The following is a 27052-nucleotide window of genomic DNA, read 5'->3' as shown; positions in this document are numbered from 1 at the left end:
TTAAAAGCAGGCCAAAATTCAGTGGTGGGGCTCGTGTTTGGGAGCAAAAAAAAAAAAAAAAACAGATATCCTTGCTACTGTCCTGCTCAGATCCTCAATATGCTAATATCCAGAGTGAAGCTCCAAGAGTGGAATCTGGTTTGCAACATTACTCAAAATCACTGAAACGTTTTTGCTGCACACTATCACCATCTTCCAGAGCTAACAGTTAAACATCGAATGGGAAAGGATGGACCTCATTTTTTCTTCTAGTCATTCAACCACTTCTTCATCACCACTAGCAATAGCAAACTAACTACTTTATTCCTAACTTTCAAAGAATAATTACATTAGATACAGAACTCAGGTTGGTGGATTCTTTAAACCACTTTCAACGCTCTTCTTGCTTACACAGCTTGCTGAGAAGTCTACTTAATTCTTTTATTTGTTCCTCTTAGATATATAAGTTGTTTGGCCCTTGGTTCTTATATTTTTTTAAGTTTTAGGTTTCTGTACTTTGAATGTGACTTGCCTAAATGTAGTCTTAATAGGTTCTGAGTTTCCAGGATGAGTGGTTTGGTGTCTATCACTAATTTTGGAAATTCTTTTATATACTTTATTTATTCATCTTATGTGGTGCTGAGGTTCGAACCCAGTGCCTCACACATGTGAAGCAAGTGCTCTACCACTGGGCTACAACCCCAGCCCCTGGAGATTCTTAAGTCATTGATACTTCAAATGCTTCTGCTCCATTCTCTCCTTCTGGCATTTTAAGCACGTTTTTCACACCTTTCTAAACTGACCCTCAATTCTTTTATGTTCTGTCGTGGACTTTGTATTTTCATATTCTTTTTCCACTTTGCATTTCAGTTTGGTAAGTTTCCACTTATCTATGCTCAGCTTATCAACTGTTTTCCCTTAACAGAGTCCAGTCCACTGTAACAGGCCCTTTTCATCTGTTAGTGATTTGTTTCCAGTATTTGCCTTTTATTTTTTCTGAGCATTTCCACTTTTCTACTTACATAACTGTCTGTTTTCATGTCTGCTTTTCCCATCAGAACCTTTAACATTAAATCAATTATTTTAAATTCATGATCTCAGAATTCCAAAATTTTGCCACACAGATCTGGTTCTCATGCTCATTTTGTCCCTTCAGACTGTTTGTTTTGCCTTTTATTATGTCTTGTTAGCTTTTATTGAAACTCAAACATGTACTATCGGGGGTAACAGGGAGGTGAACCAAGTCTATGGTGTCAGGCTTTTGATAATCTGGCTAGGAGTGGAGCTGTTTAAGGTTTGCTGTAGATGTAGATACTAAAGACGGAAATTCACTACTTTATTAAATAGTCCTTTCACATTGGTGTCAACTGGCAGAACAGTCTTGTCACTTGTAACAAATCCACTGAAACCAGTACATTCAATTCCTCTTTTCAGATAGCTTTTGAAGTATCTGAAGACAGATATTCACATAAATTTTAACTGGCCCCCAACTCTGATCTTCCTAGATCTCTCAACTTTCTCCAAGGTATTTTATTTGCATTTCCTTGGCCACCCTGGCCCTGCCTCAGAATTAACTGTGGCAAGTTAACTTATTTTGATAATGTAGAATCCAGGTTGAATAATGACATCTAGTTGTGATTTAATCTGCTTCCAAAGCAAGAGAACTCTCCACATTCTAAACATTTAGTTTATTAGTGTAAGTTAACACTATACTAGCTGCATCACAATGCTAACACCTACATATCACCAGAGCTTTCTCTGATGAAGAGATGCTAAGCAGGGTCCTATACTGACAGTTAACTTGGGAGAATCTAAATGTAGGAATTTATAATGAAAATATTGAGGCAGGGAACAGAGATGATGAGAAAATGCAGTGTTTGGCAGTGATTCTCGTTCAATTTACAATGGTTAAGGGCCAATGGTTGGAACTACCAAGAACATTAACCAATAAATATACCTTAGTGCTAGTTGTAGTGACACACGCTTTTAACCCCAGAAACTCAGGAGGTTGAGGCAGAAGAATCCCAGTCTCAGCAACTTAGCAAGACCCTATCTCAAATAAAAAGGCTGGGGATATTGCTCAGTGGTAGACAGACTAAGACCCAAGGTTCAATCCCTAGTACTGCTAGAATAATAATTATAACAATAATAATGCATCTAAATTGTAGGTAGTCAGTCAGTCATGGATGAGTTTCAGAGGCAACCCTAATCAACTCAAAATGTAAGAAAATTTGTGCCCATGTGCACTTTCCAAAGCTGCTGACAACTCACTTCCATGTTCTCTTATTCTATAATCTGCCTTTCTGATGTTTCCCCAGTAATTATTTAAATTAAAAAAAAAATCCTCTACTTTAGGCAGTTAAACTTGACAAGAATTCAAAGAAATGTTAGTCTGAATGACAAAAGGCTCTCCTTAAATTTTTGATAAAACTGCTTAAGATATTCACATTTGGGTCTGGGGCTGTAGCTCAGTGGTAAGAGTGCCTGCCTTGCACATATAAGGGCTGGGGATGTGGCTCAAGTGGTAGCGTGCTCGCCTGGCGTGCGTGGGGCACTGGGTTCGATCCTCAGCACCACATAAAAATAATATTATAAGGAACTTAGTATTTTTCAAATTTCCCTTGAATATACTAACAATTTTGTGCTTCAGTGTTCTCATTCATAAATAATTCATAAATCCTACCTCCTTTCCTATTTTATTGCAATATCAATAAAAATAGGAAAAGCGCTTAGATCAGTGTTTTGGCACACAGTTAATTTTGAGTATTATTAAGATTAAACTGTAAAGAATTATCTCCCCTACAGTAGCATTTAAGTGCAACAGCAGAGTTTCTGACTAGGTATACAGACACTGGTGATTTTTCACCCACATAGTGTACAGAGGGTCTCATTTATGGAACATTATAGGAATTGTGTGAATCTTAATTCTAATAAGCTACTGGAAGCTTCAAGTGCAACTGCAATTCCTGATGAAAAGCAGCGGTTTTCATTTGTCAGTATGAGTACACATGCTCAAATGAAGGGAAAAGGCAATGATTAGTCAGGAAAAGGCAATGATTATTCAGAAAAAGGCAACAACGTTGGAGTACAGACCAAAGTAAATATAGCAGTCTAGTTCCCTAGTACTAGACACCTTGATGCTGCACTCCTTCCTGGAGATGTCAAATTCTAAGTGGTCATCTGGCATATGTGAGACCAGCTGCTGGACAGGGGACACAATACCAGGCATGAAGAAAGCACATATAGTCATATCCATATTCTTTCCTCTTCCCAGTTTTCCTCTTGTCCTTGCTTCATCTTTCTATTTTCGGTTTTTGTTCCCTTGCCTCACCCTGTATTCTACTATTAAAGGGAACTCTTTTAACAATTTTCATCATTTACAAAAGTATTGATATTTTCAGCAGTTCTGAATTACCTCCAATGCATCTCTAACTTTCAAAGTTCACTTTACTACAGTATATGCCAATAATCCTAAATGGCTTTACTGATGTCAAATTCAAGCTTTCACTAGCAAACATGTCAAAATTAACCCAAGATGAATCCATAGGCAGCACTTCAATTTTATACAGCTGAGTCTACAGATTAATATGAGTGCTGATACTTGTGTTGAGAAACAAGAACAGAAATCAAACATGCTGAGTGACAAATATTTGGTCCACCCAGATGATCACTGGATATCAGCTAATTGACATTCTAAAGGAAAATAAGAATTTTATGCTTCAGAATTGGGACTCATCATCAAAAATTCAGTTATCCAGATGCAAAGAGAATTTCATAGATTCAAATTTCATGGGATCTTTAACACCTCATAAAAAATGAGATGACAATTGTCACACATCTTTTGACAGATTTAAAGATTACAACAAGATAACAATTAAAATCAGCATCAAAATCTCCAGTTCAATCCATTAAAAACAAAGCCTTTTGATTCTCAGTTTCTCCTGACTACTACATCTTATTATTATTTAGCTAAAAGGGCACATTATTTTAAAACTGCATTGTCTATATTTTACAACTTACCTATGATATTCCTAATTTTATACCTTCAATACTTGGGACTTATAACACCAATAACTATAGTAAGGAATTCTGTAATTAAAAGAACTCTCTGGGGAGTAGAGGTTGTAGCTCAGTGGTAGAGCACTCTCCTAGCACATGTGAGGCACTGGGTATGATCCTCAATGCAATAAATAAATGAATAAAGGTATTATGACCATCTATAACTAAAAAAAAATAAAAATCTCGGGGAAGGAAAAAATTAGCTCTCACAGTATTTCACTGATTTTGATATATTGAAATTTACAGAATTTATTTATATACATTTTTGAGACAGCAGTATTTACCCAGGTAGAGAATCACCTTACTATATTAAGTTCAAATTTCATCAGCATTTCTCAAGAGTTTTTTCCCTTAAGTTTGCTCTTTTATGTTTCCAAAACTGCTTGGTTAGTTTGTCTACAAGACTACATGGTCTACCCCAACAACTAGTTTTCCATATACAAATGACTCCCACTGTTCTCGGCCCTTAACCTGGAGGGAACACTATTCCTTCTGTTCCAGGTCCAATACAGTTTCCTCACCACTGCTAGTTGACTAGAAAAGGATTGCACGAGGTTAACTCTTCTGAATATTTACACTACAGTGTCCTCAGTGACTCCGCTCTTCTGACCTCCTGGTTCCAGGTACTTCACTTGTGGCATGAAGAATCTTTATGAATGCTCTCATCTTTACAACAGTACACGCAAAGATGTGAATTCTTCCTTCAATTCAGTCCTGTCAGTATTCCATCTTCTAGGATACTGCCTCCTCTGGGGTGCCCATAGCATTCCTTCTCTTTCTTATAGCAGAGACATTATACATTTCATATACTGTAAACTTAATATCATTTCCTATATATCTAATTCTTTATCTATACTTATATTAAATAAGGATGACGATCTTCATCAATGATTTGAATAGAATTTATAACAATGGAAATGTTCTTCTGTATCTGCACTACCCAAACTAGTAGTCAAAAGCCATAAGTAGCTATTGAGTATCACCTGAAATGTGGCTGCTTCTACTGAGAAACTGAGTTTTATATCACATTTAATATTTTTAAAAAATTTTTAAAATTATTGATGGACCTTTATTTTATTTATATGTGGTGTTGAGAATTAAACCCAGTGCCTCACGTGTGCTAGGCAAGCACTCTATCACTGAGCTACAACCCAGCCCCATATTTAATATTAATTAACTTAAATAGATTGTGGCTAGTGGCTACCTTTTGAGCACCACAGCCCTTTAACTCTATTATTTCACCACTCCTATCCCTCCATTTCATCTGACTCTTTAATTTTATTTCTCTTCATTACACCTATCTTTACATTTTATACAATAGATATGTAACATAATGCACAAGATATATTTACATACATCTTTACTATTTACTTAATACAATAAAGAATATCCTAGGTCTTATGTTTATTATATTCTTACATTTTATTTTCTATTTGTTATAGGAGAAAAAAAGCTGCAACTCAGTCTAATATCTTAAAAAGTCAAGAATATCTGCTTTTGTTTACAAAAGACAGTGAACATCTGAATCAGAAAAGGAAGTTAAGGTGAACACCATACTTTAATTGAATCCAGACCTGCTGCCCTAACCAATTACATTCTTAAACACTGGGGGAGAAGAATAGAAAACACTTTACCAACTGGACATATTAAACAACTACTTCCAAGAAATCACAACTACCACCAAATTGATTACCAGCAAATACTATACCTAATTTTGAAAAGAGGTAGATTCCACAATCAGCAGACAAGCAGGCTTGACTCAGATAAGGCAATATCTCAGAAAATGATTGAATGTGTTTAAAGGTACTCAGAAACCCAGTTGCAACCACTGAGATACTAAGACAGTAAACAGCAAAATAAATAATTTCTCTTTGAGGCAAAAGAAAAATATTACAGACATCTGACATTGAAAGAATTCCAGCTGTGTGCAGGTAGTCCCAGCTACTCAGAAAGCACAAGAAGGAGGATCACTTCAACAATTTTATTGATTAAATGATAAATATATACTAGCTAAAAAAAATTTTAAAACTCCCAAGGGTTTTTGTTTGTAGCTAGAACTTCTGAGATACTTACTCTATATGGGAACAAATTTAAGCACCTAACTTGTTCAAATTCTATAGTAACCACTTAAAGTAGATATGATTTTATCATTTTTATCCCTACTTTACAGACAAGGTAACTGATGTACAAAAAAATCAAATGCTTTGCCCAATGCCACAGGGTTAGTAAGCAGAGAAACAGAATTACAACGGACAACCCTATTCCAGAGTCCCCACTCTTCATCACAAAGCTGAACGGTTTACGGCTTCTCCAAGTGTTTACTGATAAAGTTGAAAGTCAACCAAGGCAACTTTCAAACCACAGGCCCCTGTTCCTGGCCTTATCTCTTCATCATGTAAAATATGATTTTCGTTTTTATAAGTTAGAATATATCCACAAGAAGTCTGTAGAAGAAACAAAGTGAGAGCACCAAAAAAAAAAAAAAAATGATAGATGTCAAGTTTAAAAAAATTCGGGGCTGGAGCTCAGTGGTAGATTGTTCACCTAGCACATATAAGGCACTGGGTTTGAGCCTTAGCACCACATAAAAATAAAATAAAGATATTGTGCCCACCTATAACTAATAAATAAATATTTAAAAATGTACAGGCTGAAATACTGGCTCAACATGTTTTTTTAAAAGATACATATTTTAAAAGTTAATCACATAAGATGCTAATTAGAAATTCTAAGTTAATAATGGCAGATGCTTAAAAAGGTTTAGAGATAGTTCCAAAAGTTACACAAGCAAAAAATGTCAATGTTACACTGACACAAAAATCTCACGCCTAAAAGTAAAAAGTTGTTTCTATGCAGAAAAAACAAATGCCATAAACCATCACAGTATAAAATTTATTTTCTGAAACTTATCTGAATATTCTTTAAAGAATAAAAATGTAAAGATTCATTATATATTTGACTATGATTGATTTACTTGGCTTACTGAAATTATCCTTAAACCTTTATTCAGAGGATACTGCTTCTATCAAATATATTTCTGAATATTCTTTAATTCTTAAACTGAGCTCACTGGTAGGAAATCAAAAGCATAAGAAACACCCCAACAAAGAAGCATACAATCATGTTTACAGAAAATAAATAGTAGCTACTTAAATAGTATTTTACACTTACATTAAAAAAGTCTGAACACTTCAGTGGACTTTGCCAAGCCCTGAAGGCACAAATATTTTACGATCATTACAAACATTAATTATACTTGCTGACTGTTCTCCGCCTTAAAATTTTTTTGGGGGGGAGGGGCGGTACTGGGACTAAACCCAATGGTGCTTTACTACTGAGCTAGATTCCTAGACCTTTTTACGATGGGGTCTCAAAAGTTGCTGAGGCTGTCTTTGAACTTGAAGTTCTTCTGTCCTTCCCGAATTGCTGGAATTACATGCATGAGCCACTTTGCCCAGCTCTCTGAGTCATTTTTAAAAGGAAATCTTTGAAAGGCATGGTGGTACATGCCTGTAATCCTGTAATAGAAGGTTCAGGAAGGAAGATCATAAGTGTCAGCAATTTAGTGAGCCTCTTAAAAAAAAAAAGGCAATCTGGACCCTCTGTGGCTCCCAGAACCATGGGAAAGAGCCAGTGACTATGACTGAAGAGGCATTTGACAGTTTTGGCTGGTGTACTGGCAAGAATAAAAGCATGGTTCCAGTTAGGTGTGGTCAGTTTCCATAAACTTACCAAACACTGGCACTAAGATTTTCTGACTCTTGATTCCTTTTCTACTAGTCCTGAGTAGATACTGTGAACTAGGTTAAGTAGATGTGAAAATAAATCACTTTCTTCAACCGAGACCTACAAAAATCTGACAAAATAATCTCTATTCCTAACCCTACTAACAATATTAGACAAGCAGAGACTTCATGCTATAAGGAAAAATAAATAGAACAAAAATAGCATTAAAAATGACAAATAAAATATTGAGGAAGTAAACGATAGTGGGGAAAAATAAAAAATTAGAAATGTGGGTAAAAACTTCAAACCATTCAATACACATACCAGGAATTTAATGAAAAATTATAAAAACAATTAAGTGGCAAAAATAAAAGGCAACTTAGGTCTAATGGAAGGGCACATCAAATATCAAGCAAAATTAATGAAAAACCAATAACCTGGATATGTGCTAGTCAAAGTTTTAAATACATAGGAAAAAGAAAAAACTATAATATTTAAATAAAAAGAAAATTCACATAAATGTAATAATTTATGTAAACAATATGTAAGAGTTTCTATTTCCACATCCACTTGTCATTATGGAGGATGTCACTTTGTTTTCTTAACTCAGAGCTGACTCAAGCATAAAAACCATTTACCTCTTTATTGCTTTAAATTTCATTTTTCTTCCCCCTAGGAATTTATTTTCAAACTACCAGACATAAGCAAAAACTTAGCTAGAAAGTTATTTATAGTAGTGTTTTTCCTTTTCTTTTTTTTGGGGGGAGGGCAGGGGCAGGGGTGGGAAAGGTTGCTCGAGTTGAACTCAGGGACACTGAAACACCGAGCCACAGCCCCAGCTCTATTTTGTGTTTCATTTAGAGACAGGGACTCACTAAATTACTTAGTGCCTTGCTTTTGCTGAGGCTGGCTTTGAACTCACCATCCTCCTGCCTCAGCCTCCTAAGCCACTTGGATTACATGTGTGAGCCATGATGCCCAGCCCAGAGCAGTGTTTTTCAATAGCAAGAAACTGGAAGTAATATAAATGTCAAAATGTGATTTAAAGCAATGTTTTCAACAGCAAGAAAGAGGAAGAAAAACAAATGTTAAATAACAGGTAGAAATACTATTTCTGTAAAACAGAATATAACTTGGGCATTAAAATGAGACCAATATTAGGGCTGGGGTGTAGCTCAGTGGTACAGTGCTTGCCTAGCATTCACAAAGTCCTGGAGTTAATCCTCAGCATTACGGAAAAAAAAAAAAAAAAAACCAGAATGATAACTGTGTGAAAATATTCACAGTAAATATGCAAAAAAAAAAAAAAACCCTGCAAAATAGTCATGTATATTACAATTCTATTCCTCTAAATGTTGTCAAAGATTGAGGTAGTATATGCATCCTTACCAAAGGGTAAACTTTGATAAACACATATTACTCTTCTAATTAAAAAAACTACAACACTTCACTGCTATTGCCTTCTATGGTTCAGGGCTTTACTGCCTGGCATATAAAGGTATTATTAAACATTTCCATTCTATGAAAGTGAGCAGGCACAGAGGGCAATTACAGCTTAAATTCCACTCTCTTATATACTACAATGTGAAAGAAAGAACACCGGCTTAAGGATTCATATTTCATTTACAGCTCCAGTTCTTCCAGTGAGTGGCACTGTTTCTACAAATTCAGCACTTAAATATTGTTGAGTACTGTTCACTTATTGCTCATTTCTGTATAATGTTAATGTGTTACTCTCTTTTTGAAGGGGAAAATGGGGATAAAATAGTAACATAATTTTAGCATTTCAAAATATCTATTTACTCCTTTCAAAATGCTCACCTGACATTCTAGATACTGCCTTGAACACACAGCACACTTTCTTTTTCCCCCTAAAAGTACAGTAGTTCCTTTATTCACAGCTAAATTTGTGCTTTCTGTGGTTTAGTTACCTTAGGTCACTCTGTTCCAACAATAGTACTATCACACAGTGAGGAATTAAGATTTTTATTTATTAATTTTTTGTGGTGCTGGGGATTGAACCCAACCAAGGCTTTGTGCATGAAAGCAAGCACTCTACCAACTGAGCTATATCCCCAGCTCAGGAATTAAGATATTTTGAGAGGGAAAGAAACCAACTCACATAACACTTATTACTATATATTGTTATAATTATTGTTTTATTATTGTTGTTAATCCACTACTGTGCCTAATTTGTAAGTTAAACTTTATCCTAGCTATGTATGTTTAGAGGGGAAAAAAAGTATTTACAGAGGTTGGTACTATCAGCAAAATCAGACATATCTTGGGTAATATCAGCTATAGGTAAGGGGGAGACTACCGAACTGTACTATACTAAGACAACTTAAAAATCAATTAGACAGGGCTGGGATGTAGCTCAGTGATACCTTGCTTAGCATGATCAAGATCCTGAGTTTGAGCCCCAGTATTAAAAAAAAAAGGGGGGGGGGTATGATTCTATCATAAAACCTCAAGTATTTCCAATCACTTTTACTCATTAAATTCCCAATAAACTACAAAATAAGTTATAATTTAAAATATATATTTTATATATCCCTTACAGATTACATTTCTAGTGTCATTCATTTATCTATCACTGGAAGGCCAAATTTTACTTATTCATTCAACATAAACTCTAAATGCCTACCAAGAAAAGGGCATTGCCCTAAGCATTGAGGATATGGGAATAAATACAAATAACAAAAAAAGGTTCTTCATCTCAGAGCTCATATGCTAATAACAGGTACACATGATAACCAAGTACACAAAGCTTTAAATTTTCAAATAATGGTAAGTACCACAAAGAAAAAACAATGCAATTCAATGGGGCGGGGGGCGTGCAGAGTGGAAGCAAAAGAAAGGAACAGAAGACCCTCTGAAGAGGACCAAGTAACAGGACATTGTAACTGAATAAAGAAGGAATTAACTGGCTAAGAAAAACTAAGAAAGCAAGAGCATTTCAGTCACGGTTAGAAACTAGTAAAGCAAAAACCCTGGTAAGACAACAGGCTTCACCAACTTTAAGAACAAAATATAAACCAGTGAGATGAAAATGAGATTACAGGCTCATGACCAGTGATCTCATAGGCCATGCATGAATTCAAAACAAGATCCAAAAATGTGATGAGAAACATTGGAGAGTTTTAAACAGGTGTGCTGGGACCTAGTTTCTTCTTCTTCATTTTTTTTTTAAGAGGGGGGGTAGGGAGGGAATTTTCTTTTTTTAATATTTATTTTTTAGTTTTCGGCAGACACAACATCTTTGTTTGTATGTGGTGCTGAGGATCGAACCTGGGCCGTACACATGCCAGGCGAGGGCACTACCGCTTGAGCCACATCCCTAGCCCCATTTCTTCTTAAAAGATCCATCTGGCTGCAGTCACATAGGGAAATTTCAGAGGGATCAGGATGATCAACTATTAACAATACAGGCAATATATATATGTATGACAACCACTTAGGGGTGGTGTGGCAGGAGGTATGAAATGTATATATTTGTGTTTACTAAAACATAAAAAGTTTTCCATTATATGACAGATGGAATTGTTCATCTGCTCCCTCTCAAAATGCCAACAAAATAGTAAAACAATTTATACAGGCAGAAATCACAAAGAAAGAAAGGGTACCACAGTAAATGAATGTCAAAAAAACTTTAAGACTGAAAAAAAAATACAACACAAAATAAACAAAAGTAATGCACTTCATCCAGAGGAACTCTGAACTAGCTCAGGATTTTGAACTTACGAGCCCCCTAGAAATGTAATGGTGGGTTTTAAGGTTCACAATAAGGACCAACTGAAACTCTTTACGTAAATCTGTTAAAACCTTTATCCCACAGAACTAAAAGATGAGAGACAAGAAACTGAGCAAAATATCTGCATTCAGGGACTCAACTCACAGAAGTTAAGAGGTAAAATACTATTCAGAAAATAGATGCCCTCTGTCATGTACCTGAGGCACTTCTCTCTAGAGAAAATGAATGGCCTAGGAAAGAAGAACTATAGATAATAAAACCAACTACAATCTTACTAAAAATCAGATTAGTAACAAATATCAAGTCTTTAACATGAATCAGTAATTTTAGAGATTTATCATAAGAAATAATCCTACGTGGGCAAGCAAGTTAATTAAAGAGATGTTCCCTGAAATGCTGTTTATAATACCAAAGCAATGGAATCACAAAAAAGAAAAAGAGTAATTAAGTAAACTGTCATGTATCTATACATTAAAAAGGAAACAATGACATAGTAAAAAAGCACATATTATATGAAAGGGATATAAAATAGAGCCAATATCCAGGGCTGTCTTTTTGCTCATATAGCCTTTTCCCCTATAATTACAATAGATTACTTGCCAGTCAATAAAAATGGCTAAAGATTACAGTTCCTGAAATAACTGTATAAATCCTGAAAAATTTTAGAAAGATTTCAAAAATATTTATTCAGAAATTAGTAACATTTCTTTCTTTTAAAAAATCCATAGCTCCATCTTACTTATAATATTATTTCTAAAATTACTCCATTATCAGTTCTCCATATCCTTACCACACTATCTTTGAATAACATATCATGTGATAAATAACGAAAAATGTGGTCTCTTAAAATATTAAGTATGAAGGCAAAACAGTGAGTAAAGAGAAATTAGTCAAAATTATAAACATGAATATTAGAAATAAATATCAAAATCTGTGCAAGTAGAAAAGGAACTACATTACTAAATGTGGGTAGACATAAGAATTAAGTATGACAGTGGCATTTAACAAAAATAGAAAGAAAGTTATCACTCAGTGAGTAAGATTTTGTAGGAAAAAATGCACCCATACTGTAAGTTTATACACTTATATGGCAAATTTAAAGAGACAGAACCTGGTTTTGCTCAGTGGTAGAGCACCTGCTTGGCATGCATGAGACCCTGAGTTTGATCCCTAGCACTGTGTGTGAGTGCACGCGAACACGCGTACATGCATACACACATTCCCTTTGACCCACCTGTACAGTACTCTACTGAGAATGAGTCCTGCATATATACAGTTATGTAAACCTGTATTACCAGTATGTTCTCTGCTGTCCTACCTACAATACACAAAACAGTGTAATAATAAATGCAAATAACTTGGGGGCAATCTTACATCATTGGAAAAGGGGCAAGCTTAAACAATATTCGTGCAATGAGTACTGTGCAGATATTTTCTTCCATAACAAGTTAAATTATTTTATGTAACACTTTCAACTTCTGAATGGTGCAATGATTTATATAGCAATCCATGAGGGGCAGGGGTTTTGGCTTAGTGGCAGAGCACTTGCCTAGAACGTGTGAAACACTAGGTTCGATCCTCAGCACCACATAAAAATGAATAAATAAAATAAATGTATGCTGTCTACTTACAACTACAAAAAAAAATTTTTTTTAAGTTACCATATAGCAGTCCATGAAAAAGATCTTATAAATATAAATGAAATTTACTGGGTCCATTCTAACAGTTATCTGCTTACTTTTTATTTTTTACCAAAGTAAAAAGTTTCAAAAATCATGACTACTGATTTCCAAAAAATGTTTAAATTTCCAAATATTTTCATTCATTACAAATGCTTTAATAGTGACTTCCTTAAGAAATATTAAATAACCAATTCATAAATGGATACTTTCAAATTTATGTACCTTTTTCAAAAAAAAGAGAAAATAATGACACCCAGTAAATTGCACTTCATGTTCAAACATGCATGAGAACTGTCAACTCTGTGGTATCACAGCTGATAGGAAAAATATAAATCTTCACCTCTATCTCAACTTCAAAGCAATGTCAACTGCTTAGTACAAAGAATGTCTAAATTATCTCAAATCATTTTCAGGTCTCCTAATAACAGAATCCCTAATTTCTAAATTATGATTTACAAAAAGTTCTGCTGAATTAATTCCAAGTTTATGTAAGAAAGCTCATTTCTCTACTTGTAAAAACGAAGTTGAACATAATTGAGCTAGTTTCTTTATAATACAATAAAATCCAGTCATGCTGAATAATAAAAATTCCTACAACACTTTCTTTCATGACAGTTATTACCTCTGAGGAGAATGGAATCAGAGTTAGAAAAATAGGGCTTTAGCTTTTGCTGTAGACTTACACTGCAGCAAAATAGGAAGTAAAAAATTTCTTTTTGATTAAGTACAATGACTCCTGAGACAGATTCCCTGGGTCCTAACAATTTACTTTCTGTGACGGTGAGTAAGCTACTTTATCTCCTTCTACCTCAGTTCCATGTTTATGAATTGTGGATAATATTCTATCCTGCTACATAGGAGTAAATGAGTTGACTATGTTAAATGGCTAGAACAGTATGCCTAACACATGGTAAATGTTACTGTTGTTATTATCAGTCTCACCATCTATGACTATTAACTATGCAATCTGGCTGGAATGCATTGGGCAAAGAGTGAGTTGTTGGGGGAGGTGGTATTTGCCATATTTTCTACACTTTAAGACATAAATTTCATTATTTATTTATTTGGTACCATGCATTGAGCCCAGGGATACTTAACCACTGAACTACATATCCCAGACCTTTTTCATATTTTATTTAGAGAAGGCTCTTTGTTAAGTTTTTAGGGCCTTGCTAAATTGCTGAGGCTGGCTTGAACTTATGATCCTCCTTCCTCAGCCTCCCAAGCAACTGCATAAATTCCATTTTTGAAACCAGTGATAAATGGCCAACATGATAAGTGAGAAAGCAGTACAAAGGAGAATAATAACAAAGTTTTAGTCTTCTCTTCAATTTTCAAAAACATGAGACAATACAAGCTTTGGAGTTTGATATTTATTTTTAGCAGGAAGAATACGCTAATGGTGAAGACATCATTAGAAGATAACGCCCATGTCCAATATCTGCAACAGAAGCTCAATAGAAGTTAAAGAAATGTTACCAAAAGACTAAAGACAAAAACTGTATATTACTTACCCTTAATTCTGCAGACAACAAGTAACAATATATTTAAAATTGAATTTCTACCACAAATCAAAGACTGACAATTATCAAATTCATCATTTTCAAAATTCCATCTTTTCCTTTCCATGTAGAAGTGAGCAACTTTTTCAAGGGCAAATCATAGTGCTAATAATCCACTGTGTTTTATGTGAACAGAAGAGGAGCAAATTTGAAGAGACTGTGCTAAACTAAAAGCTAAGAGTTTTGGGTGGAAGCAATCAAGTAGCTTTCTCATGGGTAACAAATGGCACCTTTTGGGCCCAATTAGAGATTGCTGAACTAAGAAATAAATTAAAATAAGTAAAAGCGACCTAACAGAGGCAGTATCATGCCGTACCTATAAACTTACAGTAAATTACCTGCAAATAAGGGGACTCAAACAAATTAGAAATTCTCTTACATATTAGCATAAGAAACTGGTACATTAGTAAACAATTTAACAACTAGTCAACTGGAGGATTTAAATTAAACTAAATCTAGCTCATCTACCCCTGACAATGCCTCAAAGGAAATATGAGAATATTTCTTTTTATAACCTCCTGCACCCCAAAACTTCTCATCAACAGTACCAATCACTACTTAAAAGAGCAATAACTTTCTAACTAACAGTGTTTGCGGGCCAGAAGGGTGTGAGTATGTTAAGCATCAGAATCAGAGGTGGAAAAAAGAGGTAATTTCTTTTTAAAATTTGAAACAGCTCATGTTGCCCAGTCTGGTCTTGAATTCTTGGCCTCAAAGAGATGGATTAATTTGAAGACTGTATGGTATAGCTGAAAGACTATATGTGCTCAGAATAGGGACTGAACAAATCTAATCCAATTTACTGCAGGTAAGGCTTCATGCCTACTGTTATTTTTCTATTGTTTTTGTGCTTGAAAATAAGGATTTAAGTTGATAAACTTCTACTACTGCAATGGAATTTCACACAAATAATTTTTCAAGTGCAATCCTGCTAATTCTAAATTTCAAAGTTTACTTAAACAGGTTGATTTGGTTAAAGTAGAAGGAAATCCATTGATGTTGAGGAAGTTACTTGGGCCACTGCCTAAAAAGGTCTATTTCCCAAAAATGCATGGTGTGCAAGAACTGAGATATGTTAAAATTCCTACCCCAAAGTAAATGAAACAAATAAGCACTAAAAAGAAAAAAGTTACGCACTTCCAATTTATGCTCTTTCTCTGCAAGGGCTTCTTTTTGACAACGAAGAAAATCTGCTAACATTCGAGTGAGTTGCTTCCTATCATCTATTTCTGCCGCCAATCTGCCATTGTAATCTGCCAGCAACATACAAGCATCCTCTACCATTTTAGAAAGCCTTTCTCCAGATTCTTTATCTAAGAAAAGCACAGGATAATAAAATTATTATACAACAGAAACAATAACATATGTTGTTCCCAAACCCACCTCCTAAAAAAGTTCTGGATCACATCTTTTTCTTACCTGTTATTTTATCTAGCAGGGATACTTCTTGGACTTCGACAGGCAAAGAAGCTATCCTCTGATGAACTGCTGCATCACCTGAAGCTGCATTTTCTAGATCTTGTAAGGCTCTAACGAGATCTAGAGTCTAAAAAGTTGCATAACTTCAGAACCAAAATAAATAAAGCTTAATTTTGTTTTTGGTTTTTTTTTTTTTAGTTGTAGTTGGACACAATACCTTTATTTTTTTTATTTATTTTTATGTGGTGCTAAGGATTGAACCCAGCATCTCGCACATGCTAGGTGAGGGCTGTACTACTGAGCCACAACCCCAGCCCAAAGCTTAAATTAATAAAGACTTGAATCTTTTTTTCATATCCCTAATCCTTATGAGTTACCTACTAACACAAAGTTTCCAATACAAACTGCTTCCACAGACAATCCCATTTATTTTATATTCTAAGAAGCTACTGAAAATGTAAATGAGACAAGGCCCTAGACCTTGAGGAGCTCACACTCTAGTAGTGAAGGCAGATGGTATACAAATATTTGATTATCAGACAAATGAGGTAAATGACTGATTTATATATATGGCAGATATCTATCTCAGTGGTAAATGGGAAAGTAGGCTATAATTTCAGCCTAAAGAATACAAGTTTTATGTATAATATATGCATTATATTATCATTGCACATTATATTATCACTGTAAAATTACTGAATTTTAAATTAAATTGGCTATTGGGGAAAGGGGGACACCAATCATCTAATACAATATAGAAGAGTTTCTCAAATTGATTTTTCTAAATGCTGTAAGTAAAGCATAAAAGAAATATAGTTTTGGTATTATGTTCAAATATGATATCTTTTTTTTAATATTTATTTTTTAGTTATAGATGGACACATATCTTTATTTTATTTTTATGTGGTGCTGAGGATCAAACTCAGTGCCTCACGCATGCTACGTGAGCGCTCTACTTCTGAGCCACAATCCCAGCCCCAAATATGATATCTTCAACTATCCTATGGTTTGTTAATCAGACTATTAAAGTATTAAAAAAAATTCCATGCATCTAATGACTAATATGTCCATGCTGATTAGCCAGGAAACAAATGATTTTATCACCTTTAGTAATACTATTTTCATACAACTATAATCAGGAGAAAAGGACAATTAAAATATTTTCATACTAGTTAAAAATAGAAGAAAAGGGTGATTCTTTGTTATTGGAGTTACTATTCATAATATAACTTACTCCAAAGAAAAATAATTAAGTTTTATTTTTACTAGTCTCTATCCCCATCCCATCTTTTCTTTTTTTTTCTTTTTTAGTTTTTAAGACTAGATTCAGAGACACTAAGACATTACATATACTTTTAAAATACTGCCTTTACTTTTTTTTTTTTTGGTACTGAGGATTGAACTCAGGAGCACTCAACCACTGAGCCACATCCCCAGCTCTATTTTGTATTTTATTTAGAGACAGGGTCTCACTGAGTTGCTTAGCACCTCTCTTTTGATGAGGCTGGCTTTGAACTTGCAATCCTTCTACCTCAGCCTCCCAAGCTACTGGGATTACAGGCGTGTGCCACAGTGCCTCGCCTAATTCTGTCTTTATCAGGATCACATTTAGTCTCAGCTACTCAAAGAGACTGAGGAAGGAGGATTGCTTGAGCCTAGGAGTTCAGGATCAGTTTGAGCAACATAGAAAGACTCTTTCTCTTGAAAAAATAAAAATAAAAAATGACATTGACAGCAAGTTACTAATGTTTATTAGCTATTCTAATTTAAAAGCTATCACTGAGGTTTAGCACACAGAAAATAAAAATATTAAGAATGAATGGGGAGGCTGGGGCTTTGGCTCAGCAATAGCACACCTGCCTGGGATGTGAGGCACTGGGTTCGATTTTTAGCACCACGTATAAATAAATAAATGATCTATCAACAACTAAAAAAAAGAATGAATGTGGAGCCACGGTTGTGGCTCAGAGGTAGAATGCTCGCCTAGCATGTGTGAGGCACTGGGTTCAATCCTCAGCACCACATAAAAATAAAGATATTGTACCCACCTATAATTAAAAAGTAAATATATTTCTTTAAAAGGCATGTTAAAAAAATGATTTTCTGTCATAAATTATGAGCAAATAGGGAAAGATGCACATTTAGTGCTTGGTTGGTCCAAATGTCATGTTCTTACTACTTTTCTATTCCAGTTCTGTTTCATGATTACCATGAGGAGTTCATTATTCCTCATTCCTGACTGAACCAAGAGGTAGCTTGGCTCTGATCCTGACCGAGAGCCTTGGTCTGATTTTTCTTCCTCCTTAATTCCAAGACTGATATAAATCCATAGTCCTAGGCAATCATTTCTAAAAAAAAAAAAAAAATTTGTTTTTTAGTTGTAATTGGACACAATACCTTTATTTTATTTATTTTTATGTGGTGCTGAGTAGGGAACCCAGGGCCTCACATATGCTAGGTGCTCGAGCGATCTACCGCTGAGCCACAACCCCAGCTCCTAGGCAATCATTTTTATCTTTCTTTCAAGCTCCTTTCATGAGGGAAAAAGCCCTTCCCAGCTTCAAGTTTTCATACAGTAAGTTTAGGTTCAATCCTCTAACTTCCATAAAGTATTGACAGTTCTTGTTACCCTACAGGATACCAATTCTTGACACCTCATGTCTACCAGAGGAGAATGAAATGAGCTCAGGAGAAAACAGCCTCTGGCTCACACAATGAGTTGTACTTCTGTATTATTTCTAGCCCTTAAAGCTATTTACCTTGGGCTGGGGTTGTGGCTCAGCGGTAGAGCGCTTGCCTAGCACGGACAACACCACATAAAAATAAATAAATAAAGATATTGTGTCCAACTACAATTAAAAAATAAATATTTTTTTAAAAAAGCTATTTACCTTGTTTTAAGGCTGTCTTCATTTTGTCTTTTGAAATTTTATCTGTCCTTCATACATATTTCAAACAGAAGAGGGAAATTTAAAGACTCAATGCCCACATTTAAGTTCAAAATGTCTTTCTAAAATTCATCTAATGGTAAAGAAGTGCTATGCTGTACCATCCTGGGAGGACTTAGGGTACGAAGATAATGATTTGAATTATCTTACTTCTCCATAGACTTACATTGTGATATATAGGTTTAGTGAATGAATACATACTTACCACTCTAACACTCTTTTTTTTTTTTTTAATATTTACTTTTTAGTTTTCGGTGGACACAACATCTTTATTTTATTTTTATGTGGTGCTGAGGATCGAACCCAGAGCCCTGCGCATGCCAGGCGAGCATGCTACCGCTTGAGCCACATCCCCAGCCCCCATTCTAACACTCTTATCTTTCAAAAGAGTTTTACACATTTGAAAGAAAAACACAAGAGCAGTGTCCATCTCTAAGAATGCAATTCTCTTTTTTTTAATCTAAGAATGCAATTCTTAATAGTATTTAAATCCTACAACAAAATATGCTTATCACATAATGTTTTATCGTAAAATAAACTCTTTAAATGGTGGATATCTCACTGTATCTAATCATACTTAGCAACTAGAAATCCTCTTAAATTAAAAAAAAAAAGAATTTATCAGAAGAAAAAGAAATATTTCTATGCAAAATATGATTTCTATAAAAAATATACAATATACAACATCCTACAAACATAAGCAATTTGTTAAGCAAAAAATAAAAGATATTTGGGCTGGGGTTGTGGCTCAGTGGTAAAGCACTTGCCTAGCATGCGTGAGACACTGGGTTTGATCCCCAGCACCACATAAATAAACAAAATAAAGGTATTGTGTCCACCTACAACTAAAAATATTTAAAAAAAAAAAAGAAAGAAAGAAAAGATATTCGTGTAGTTTCTTTCTTGTACCCCAAAACAATGAAATAATAAGGCTTGGTAATCACGCAAAGTAAAATATAACTCTTATCGGTGAAAATTTTTTACCTGTGGTGGTTCACTTGGAGATCCTAGAGAGGAACAATTTTCATTTTCATCCACCTTTATTTGTTCATAAGTTCTCTTCCTAGGCTTCTTATCACCATCTATATTGAAAAAATATTTAAATTTTAATAAAAGAATATTTTAATGAAGAGATAATGATAAGAGATTAAGATTATAGGGCTGGGGATGTGGCTCAAGCGGTAGCGCTCTCGCCTGGCATGCGTGCGGCCGGGGTTCGATCCTCAGCACCACATACAAAGATGTTGTGTCTGCCGAAAACTAAAAAATAAATATTAAAAAAAATTCTCTCTCACTCTTTCTCTCACTCTTTAAAAAAAAAAAAAAAAAAAGATTATATACTCACACAGAGCTTGCTTAAGTTGTTCTAATACATCATTTTCATATACAGATCTTTCTTCCCAAATAGATAACACTCTTCCAAGGTGCTTCTTACAACTTTCATCAGTTTCACTAAAGAAAAAAAAAATTAAAAATATGAACAATAATACATACTGCAATGGAAAACACGATGATGATTTTAAATACAATCAAATATTCAACTCTTAAAAAAACTATATAGATGTTTACTGAAAATCCTATGTGGCCAGCAATTCAGAATGATGCATATTGCTTAAGGAAAAAATTACAAAAACTAAACAAGTTTTAGGACTAGCTCCTATGAGTTTACAAAGAAGATGCCTGAACCTAAAGAGAGCTGAATGGGAGGCTACGGGAGATATTCAATAGGTGTCTTTAATTTACTCACCAAATAATTTTTGAGCAAGGAACTACCTTTGGCATGGAGATTAAACGGAGTTTTAGAGCAGCTATTATTTATAGGTGTTATGGAAGAGAACAAGGCATTAAAGACAGCAAAGAGATCTTGCCCAATTTAAGAGAGACAAGGAATAGTATTTGAGGAAATGATACCTAGTCTGAGATATGAAGACTGAATGTAGAGAGAAATGAGAAATAGATTACTTCTACCCATTTAGAAGTAATCCTTCATCACGACTATCATAGACTGAGCCCCTATTATCTCTTGCTTGAATTTCTGGAACATTCTCACTAATCTCCCAGCCTGTACTCCTTCACTCTACAAAATTTAAATCAGATAATACTGTTCTCAATCCTGTAAGTACAACCAACCATGCCAAGAATAAAATCAAAATTCTTGCACTGGGCCACAAGGCCCACATGCTCTGCTTCCTGACAACCTCATAGTCCACATTCCCCAATACTTATTTCTCCCATACAAATCTCCTTGCTGATCCTCAAACATGCCCTGCACATAGTTGTCTATTTCTGCCAAGTATTCTCTCTGCCTAGAATCCTTTCCTCCTAGACAAATGGCTTGTTTCACCCTCTTTTTAGTCTCTGTTCAAATAGCCATCTCTCCAAATTATCTTATACTATTACTGGATACCCTCATACTCTCTATTTCTTTTTTCCTGCCCTATGTCTCTTTAAAGCATTTGTCATCTGGCATTATAACAAATATTCATTTATATTCATTTATCCATGTAGCTACTACCTTTTGGGGCCTAGCACATAGTAGGCAGTTAATAAAGATTTTATTAAACTCTAGGGAGAGGTAATATATACAAAAGCCTTGGAGGTAGACAGAACTTAGAAAAAGTTGAGTTAGCTAAAGTGTACACTACAAGCTGTTTATCTGTTAGAAATAAGACATAAGTCTGAAGGTAGGAGGTGCCATGAAGGAAAATCTTAAGTGCTTAGGCTTGATCTCAAAGGCAAGAAAATGTAACACTAGCTCTACAACGCTAGCTACATGTTCCCATAGGAATTAAAAAATAATAAAGGCTATTATAAACATACAAAAAAGACATTATAGCAACTAAAAGGAAAAGAAAGCAACTAAGGAAATGTGTGATATGGAATATGGAGAGCGAAGGAGAAAGAAGAATTGGACATTATAAGTTCAGTAATAAACAGTGTGAGATACTTAAGATGTACCCAAGTAGAAATGTAAACAGACAACTGGACATACAGGTCAAGAACAGAAGAAAATTTGGACTGAAGAATAAGATTCTAAGTCATTAGGGTATAGATAATAAGTAAATACACGCAATGTACAAATCACCAAGAAGGCAAGTGAAGAACATGGCCCCAGAAGGCAGTGTAGGACTTAGCTCTAAGAAACACCAACATTTGAAAAGAAGGTAGAAGGCAGCATCTAAACTGGAAGGGAAATAATATCTATTTAGAAAGCAACATACAGCAGCATTTGACACTGTCATGTTTTAAAAATGTGTCTACTATGACTAAAACTGCATGGCCTGAGGTGAGCAGATTTTCACCCTTATATAAATCAACACAGACCACCACCACTCACCAATGAATTATATAATTTAGATGAAATTAATATTTATCCCAATGTTTGCCTGGTAATCTATCATACCTCCATATAATGTTCAGAAATAAGTCTTTAAAAGACTATAAGCCACAATATAGATTTCCTCCTTCAGAATTACCTTAGCAAAATTTTTCAACATTTTTGATTTTCCTAAATAAATATTCTTTATTTCCACAATATTTGGAAATGTTAAAACACACATCCAAATACCTAAAAAAATCTTAAAATCATTAAAAATGATATAAGGAAAAGGAGAACTAAGTGTATCCAGATCACCAGTTTATAGTACACAAATTTTCAATTCAATACCGTCTATCATTCTCAATGAAGTTCATTCCAATACAGCAGTACTTTTGGTCTATTAAAGAAAAGCTATCATTTAAGTACTCAAAATGTCTACCTTAGCAACAGTTGAAATTTCCTTCACAGTAAGCATTTAGTACATTTACAAATGCCAGTTAGAAGTCTTTCCAAATGAAAGCTTCAAAGAAATATGTTTTTTTTATTATATGGATTAAAGCAAATCTTAGCAAAAGGAAATATTGTCCACATTTAAAACAGATCACCTATTACCCCCCAAATTGTCATACCTTGAAACATGCTTAAAAGCCTCCACTATAACTGGTGCAAAATCTTTTGTAAACTCCGGCCCCTTCCTTTTGCTGTTCTGAATGACATCATTGGCTAGGTAGAGAAAAGTAAGCTTCCTGTTGGGTTTTGCTGAAAAATTCAAAGAAAAAAAAAATTGATCTACTTAAAATATTCTCATTCAACTTAGACAAACTTTATCAATCCATAATTAAGCAGTTTGAGAACCACATAAGTCTACTAACCTTCAAGTATCATGTTCAACCCTAGCTTCTCATTTTACTACCAAACTTATCAAGTCACTGCTACTAACCTCACCAGGTTGACTACAGCTTCTAAAGATAATCATTTGATGAAAAAAAAGAGAACCTAAGAAGCAAAGATAGATCAATGACAGATCTTTCATCTCCTTGTAGTTTTACTAAGGCATCCAAACTACTTAACATATCTGATTCCTGGTCTTATCATCATTCCCAAACTAAACAGCTTTATACACTGAAATCCTTATGCCTATATATAAATGCATCTCTATGATTCCATCTTATATTTATTTAACTGTATTAAAACCATTACCAACACTGTGAAATAGAGCCATTTAAAATAAGATGGTGACTATTCATGTTATTAAGATGGAACCCTAAATCTTACATTAAATTTAGAAGTGTTTTAATATCCATGTTGATTCAAAATCAATGTTAACTCATTGTGAAACAATAGAATACAAATGTAAAATTGGCTGAAAGAGGTACCACTTCAATAAATTACATGTTTTTATTTATGCAATAAATATTTGCCAAGCTAACAGATTGAATGTTAGGGACACTATGCAAAGTTTAGATGTTTCCCTCTCTGGATTACATGACCTTAAATAAATGAACTTGTCTTGACAAAAATATTCCCCTACTCACTATATTACATGGCATAGTCACCTGAAGGAAACACAAAATTCAACAACTGTGGGTCATAGTACATTTTCACTAGGTACAATGTTAGTAAGTAGCAGAGTAATTCTGAAAATGACTCAAATAAGATTCATACACACATGGGCTAGGGTGTGTTTCACAGGTAGAGCACTTGTCTAGCTTTGTGTGAGGCCCTTGGCTCAATATATATATACACACACACCAAAAAAAAAAAAAAAAAGTCATATGCATAATAATGAAAAGTCAATGCTTAATGTAAATTTATGGACTATTTTCATGTTACAGTTTTACTAGAATTAAAGTTGAACCATTCATGGTAGTGCAATTATATTGAGAAGGAAAAGAGCTTGTGACAACCACAGTACAATGGTACAGAGAACCTATGATCGAGATCAATTATCCAGTGTTTATTCATGAGACTAGCTGATCAGGCTGCACTTACTAGATTTAAGTATTTAATTTATAAATTTAAGCCTTCAATGTATTAAAAAGTCACTTTAGAGTTTCACATCTTTCATGAGGGCAAACCAGAAGCCCAAATTTTCCACAATAAACAATATATTATGAGAGAGAACAAATCAGACTTTACAAACTCAGGTCATGCCACTGTATATATAAGCTGATCTGCCTATCTAAAGTTGTTGCTCACCTCTTTTCATGCTTTCAAAATTCACTGGCATGGAACAAAGGAAGAAATGGCAATAATAAAGAACAACTTCTGGTTCTTCTGGTCTCTAGTCTTGTTTATATAAACCACAAAGTCTAAATGGTTAAGAAGATATTCGGACCCTTTCCCATGAAAAGGATTATAAAGGTCAATGTCCCAGTTTACTCAACCCTGTCTCGTTTTTACCTACCCTAACCCTCTCAATCCCACTAAGAAAATGCTGGTATCATTCAAATCAGGTTTTCACCTTCTCAGCATCAAATCTGTTTAGAAACTCTAAATTTTCTTATTATCTAATTGAGAGACCACCTGCAGTACTTTTGAATGGGTACCTAAACCAATGGGCTCCTTTTCCTAGTAGTATAACATTTATTCAAATTCTGCTACAGGCCACAATACTCTAAGCAATTTACATGTATTATCTATTTTAATCTAAACAATGTAAGGAACCATTATTAACCCCATTTTGCTTCAGTGCAAACAAACATGGAAAAGGTTATTTGCCAACAATAAAAGAGCCAGTAAAGTAAGAGCCAGGATCTGAATCTATAAAGTCAAACTGCAAAGGATTCCTTAATCAACTAAACTATTCCTTCTGTCATAAATGAAAGAAATTATCTCCTGAGATTATTAAGTAGCAACTCAAATCAAAATGTTTTAGAATGTTAGCAGCATCACTCCCAATAGCCAAAAAAGGGAAGCAATTCAAGTTCTACAGATTAGCAAAATTTGTTACATATACATTCAACAGAAATTATTCAGCCTTAAAAAGGAAATGCTGACGCATGCTACAACATGGATAAACCCCGAGGATGTGAAATAACCTAGTCATGAAAAGATAAACACTGTCTGATTTACTTACATGAGGTACCTAGAGGAGTCAAATTCATGAGGGTGGTTTCTGGGGTTGGAAGGTAGAGGAAAATATTTTATTTAAATTGGGAAGTTATTGTTTAATGGACAGAGCTTCAGTTTTGCAAAATGAAGAGCTCTGGAAACCCACTGCACAACAATATTAATGTACTTCATACTAATGAACTGTTCACTTAAATTGCTAAGATGATAAATTTATGTTATGCTATTCTGCCATAAAATATAGAATATTAAAAGATTCATGAATAATTAACCTCTCAAAAATAATTCAGAAGTGCCTCTATGATGCATACTAAAATAAAAATTTACAAGATTTCAAAATCTATTTCCCAACAAATCTCAAAGGACACATTCTATACTACAAGTATGGATTCAGTATAAGGTCCAAATAACAAGATTTTTTTTTGTTTTTTTCTTTGTAGAACTCAGGCTAAAAATGAGAAAACTCAAAAATTATGACCTTACTTGAATTTTCAAGGAGGGGGGAAAAATAGAATACTTAATGGAAATTATTAATGGAAATATTAAATACTTAATGGCGAATAATTAATGGAAATAATCACAATAAACAATGCTGTAAATGATAAAAAAAATAATTTCTCAAACAAATTCTGGTTAATTTGTTATAAAAGAAAAGGCACAAAGTTAACAAAAAGATTCCTTAAAAAAATCTCTCTGTTGGTAACAGAATATAAGGTCAAACAAGGGGTGTGAGCTAGTCATTTCCTGTGTTTCTGTTGTTCACAGATTTTTCCCAAAGATATCTATTTTGTAAATCTTCCGTTCAATTCAAATAACATTTATTCAATGTTTGTTATATGCCAGGATTATGCTAATCATAGATCAAAATTAATCTTTCCTAGTTAATCAGTAGTTTGCAAGTTCTAAACAAAGTGGCAGATGCTAGGTCTCATCACTAAAATGCTAGTTAGGGGCTGAGATACCTATAGTTCAGTAGTAGAGCACTTGCCTATCATGTGGCTTCAATTCTCAGCATCACATAAATAAGTCAAACAAAGGTCCACCAACAACTAAAAGAAAATTAGAAAATAATAAAACACTAGTTCCTTCTTTCTTCTTTTATTTCACCTCTCTACAAATAAATCACAACATGAAAGCAATTATAAATATTATATCCTGGGCTGGGGTTGTGGCTCAACAGCAGAATGCTTGTCTAGCACGTGCGAGGCCTGGGTTGATCCTCAGCAACACAAAAAAATAAATAAATAAAAACAAAGGTATTGTGTACAACTAAAAAAATTAAATATTTTTAAAAATAAAATAAATAAATATTATGTCCCACTGCTATATTTATATGAATAAAGTACAAGCCAAACTAGGAAGAGTGGCCCACATTTGTAATCCCAGCTACTCTGAGGTTTAGGCAGGAGGATCAAAAAATTCAAGATCAACCTGGGCAAAACAGCAAGACCCTGTCACAAAATTAAAAAACCAAAACAAACAAAAAAACAACTAAAGTCTGAGGATGTATCTCAGTGATACAGCATGGCCCT

The 27052-nt window shown here is 34.3% G+C and overlaps 2 protein-coding genes across 5 annotated transcripts in view; one reads left to right on the top strand and one right to left on the bottom strand.

The window, feature by feature from the left end:
- Positions 1-6933, top strand: part of C16H18orf21 (chromosome 16 C18orf21 homolog) — a 30636-nt gene extending 23703 nt beyond the window's left edge. The window contains exon 6 of one of the 2 annotated variants that reach the window (XM_071602805.1): positions 5481-6933. In XM_071602805.1, coding sequence (XP_071458906.1) covers positions 5481-5507 — 27 coding nt within the window. In that variant the 3' untranslated portion in view covers positions 5508-6933. Of the gene's footprint in view, positions 1-4539; positions 4588-5480 lie in introns of those variants that run through there. The other variant, XM_071602804.1, reaches the window with a different exon arrangement.
- The window catches only part of Rprd1a (regulation of nuclear pre-mRNA domain containing 1A), a 58615-nt gene that overhangs the window by 11320 nt on the left and 20243 nt on the right, over positions 1-27052 (bottom strand). The window contains exons 2-7 of one of the 3 annotated variants that reach the window (XM_071602802.1): positions 23078-23207; positions 20475-20581; positions 20114-20211; positions 16182-16308; positions 15900-16075; positions 14559-14653 (exon numbers count right to left, since the gene is read on the bottom strand). In XM_071602802.1, coding sequence (XP_071458903.1) covers positions 14615-14653; positions 15900-16075; positions 16182-16308; positions 20114-20211; positions 20475-20581; positions 23078-23207 — 677 coding nt within the window. In that variant the 3' untranslated portion in view covers positions 14559-14614. Of the gene's footprint in view, positions 1-14558; positions 14654-15899; positions 16076-16181; positions 16309-20113; positions 20212-20474; positions 20582-23077; positions 23208-27052 lie in introns of those variants that run through there. The other 2 variants (XM_027935677.3, XM_027935676.2) reach the window with 2 other exon arrangements.

Source organism: Marmota flaviventris, chromosome 16, assembly GCF_047511675.1.
Source record: "Marmota flaviventris isolate mMarFla1 chromosome 16, mMarFla1.hap1, whole genome shotgun sequence".
NCBI lineage: Eukaryota > Metazoa > Chordata > Mammalia > Rodentia > Sciuridae > Marmota > Marmota flaviventris.
Note: the sequence above shows the minus strand (reverse complement) of the source record. Positions and strands in the feature narration are given on the sequence as shown.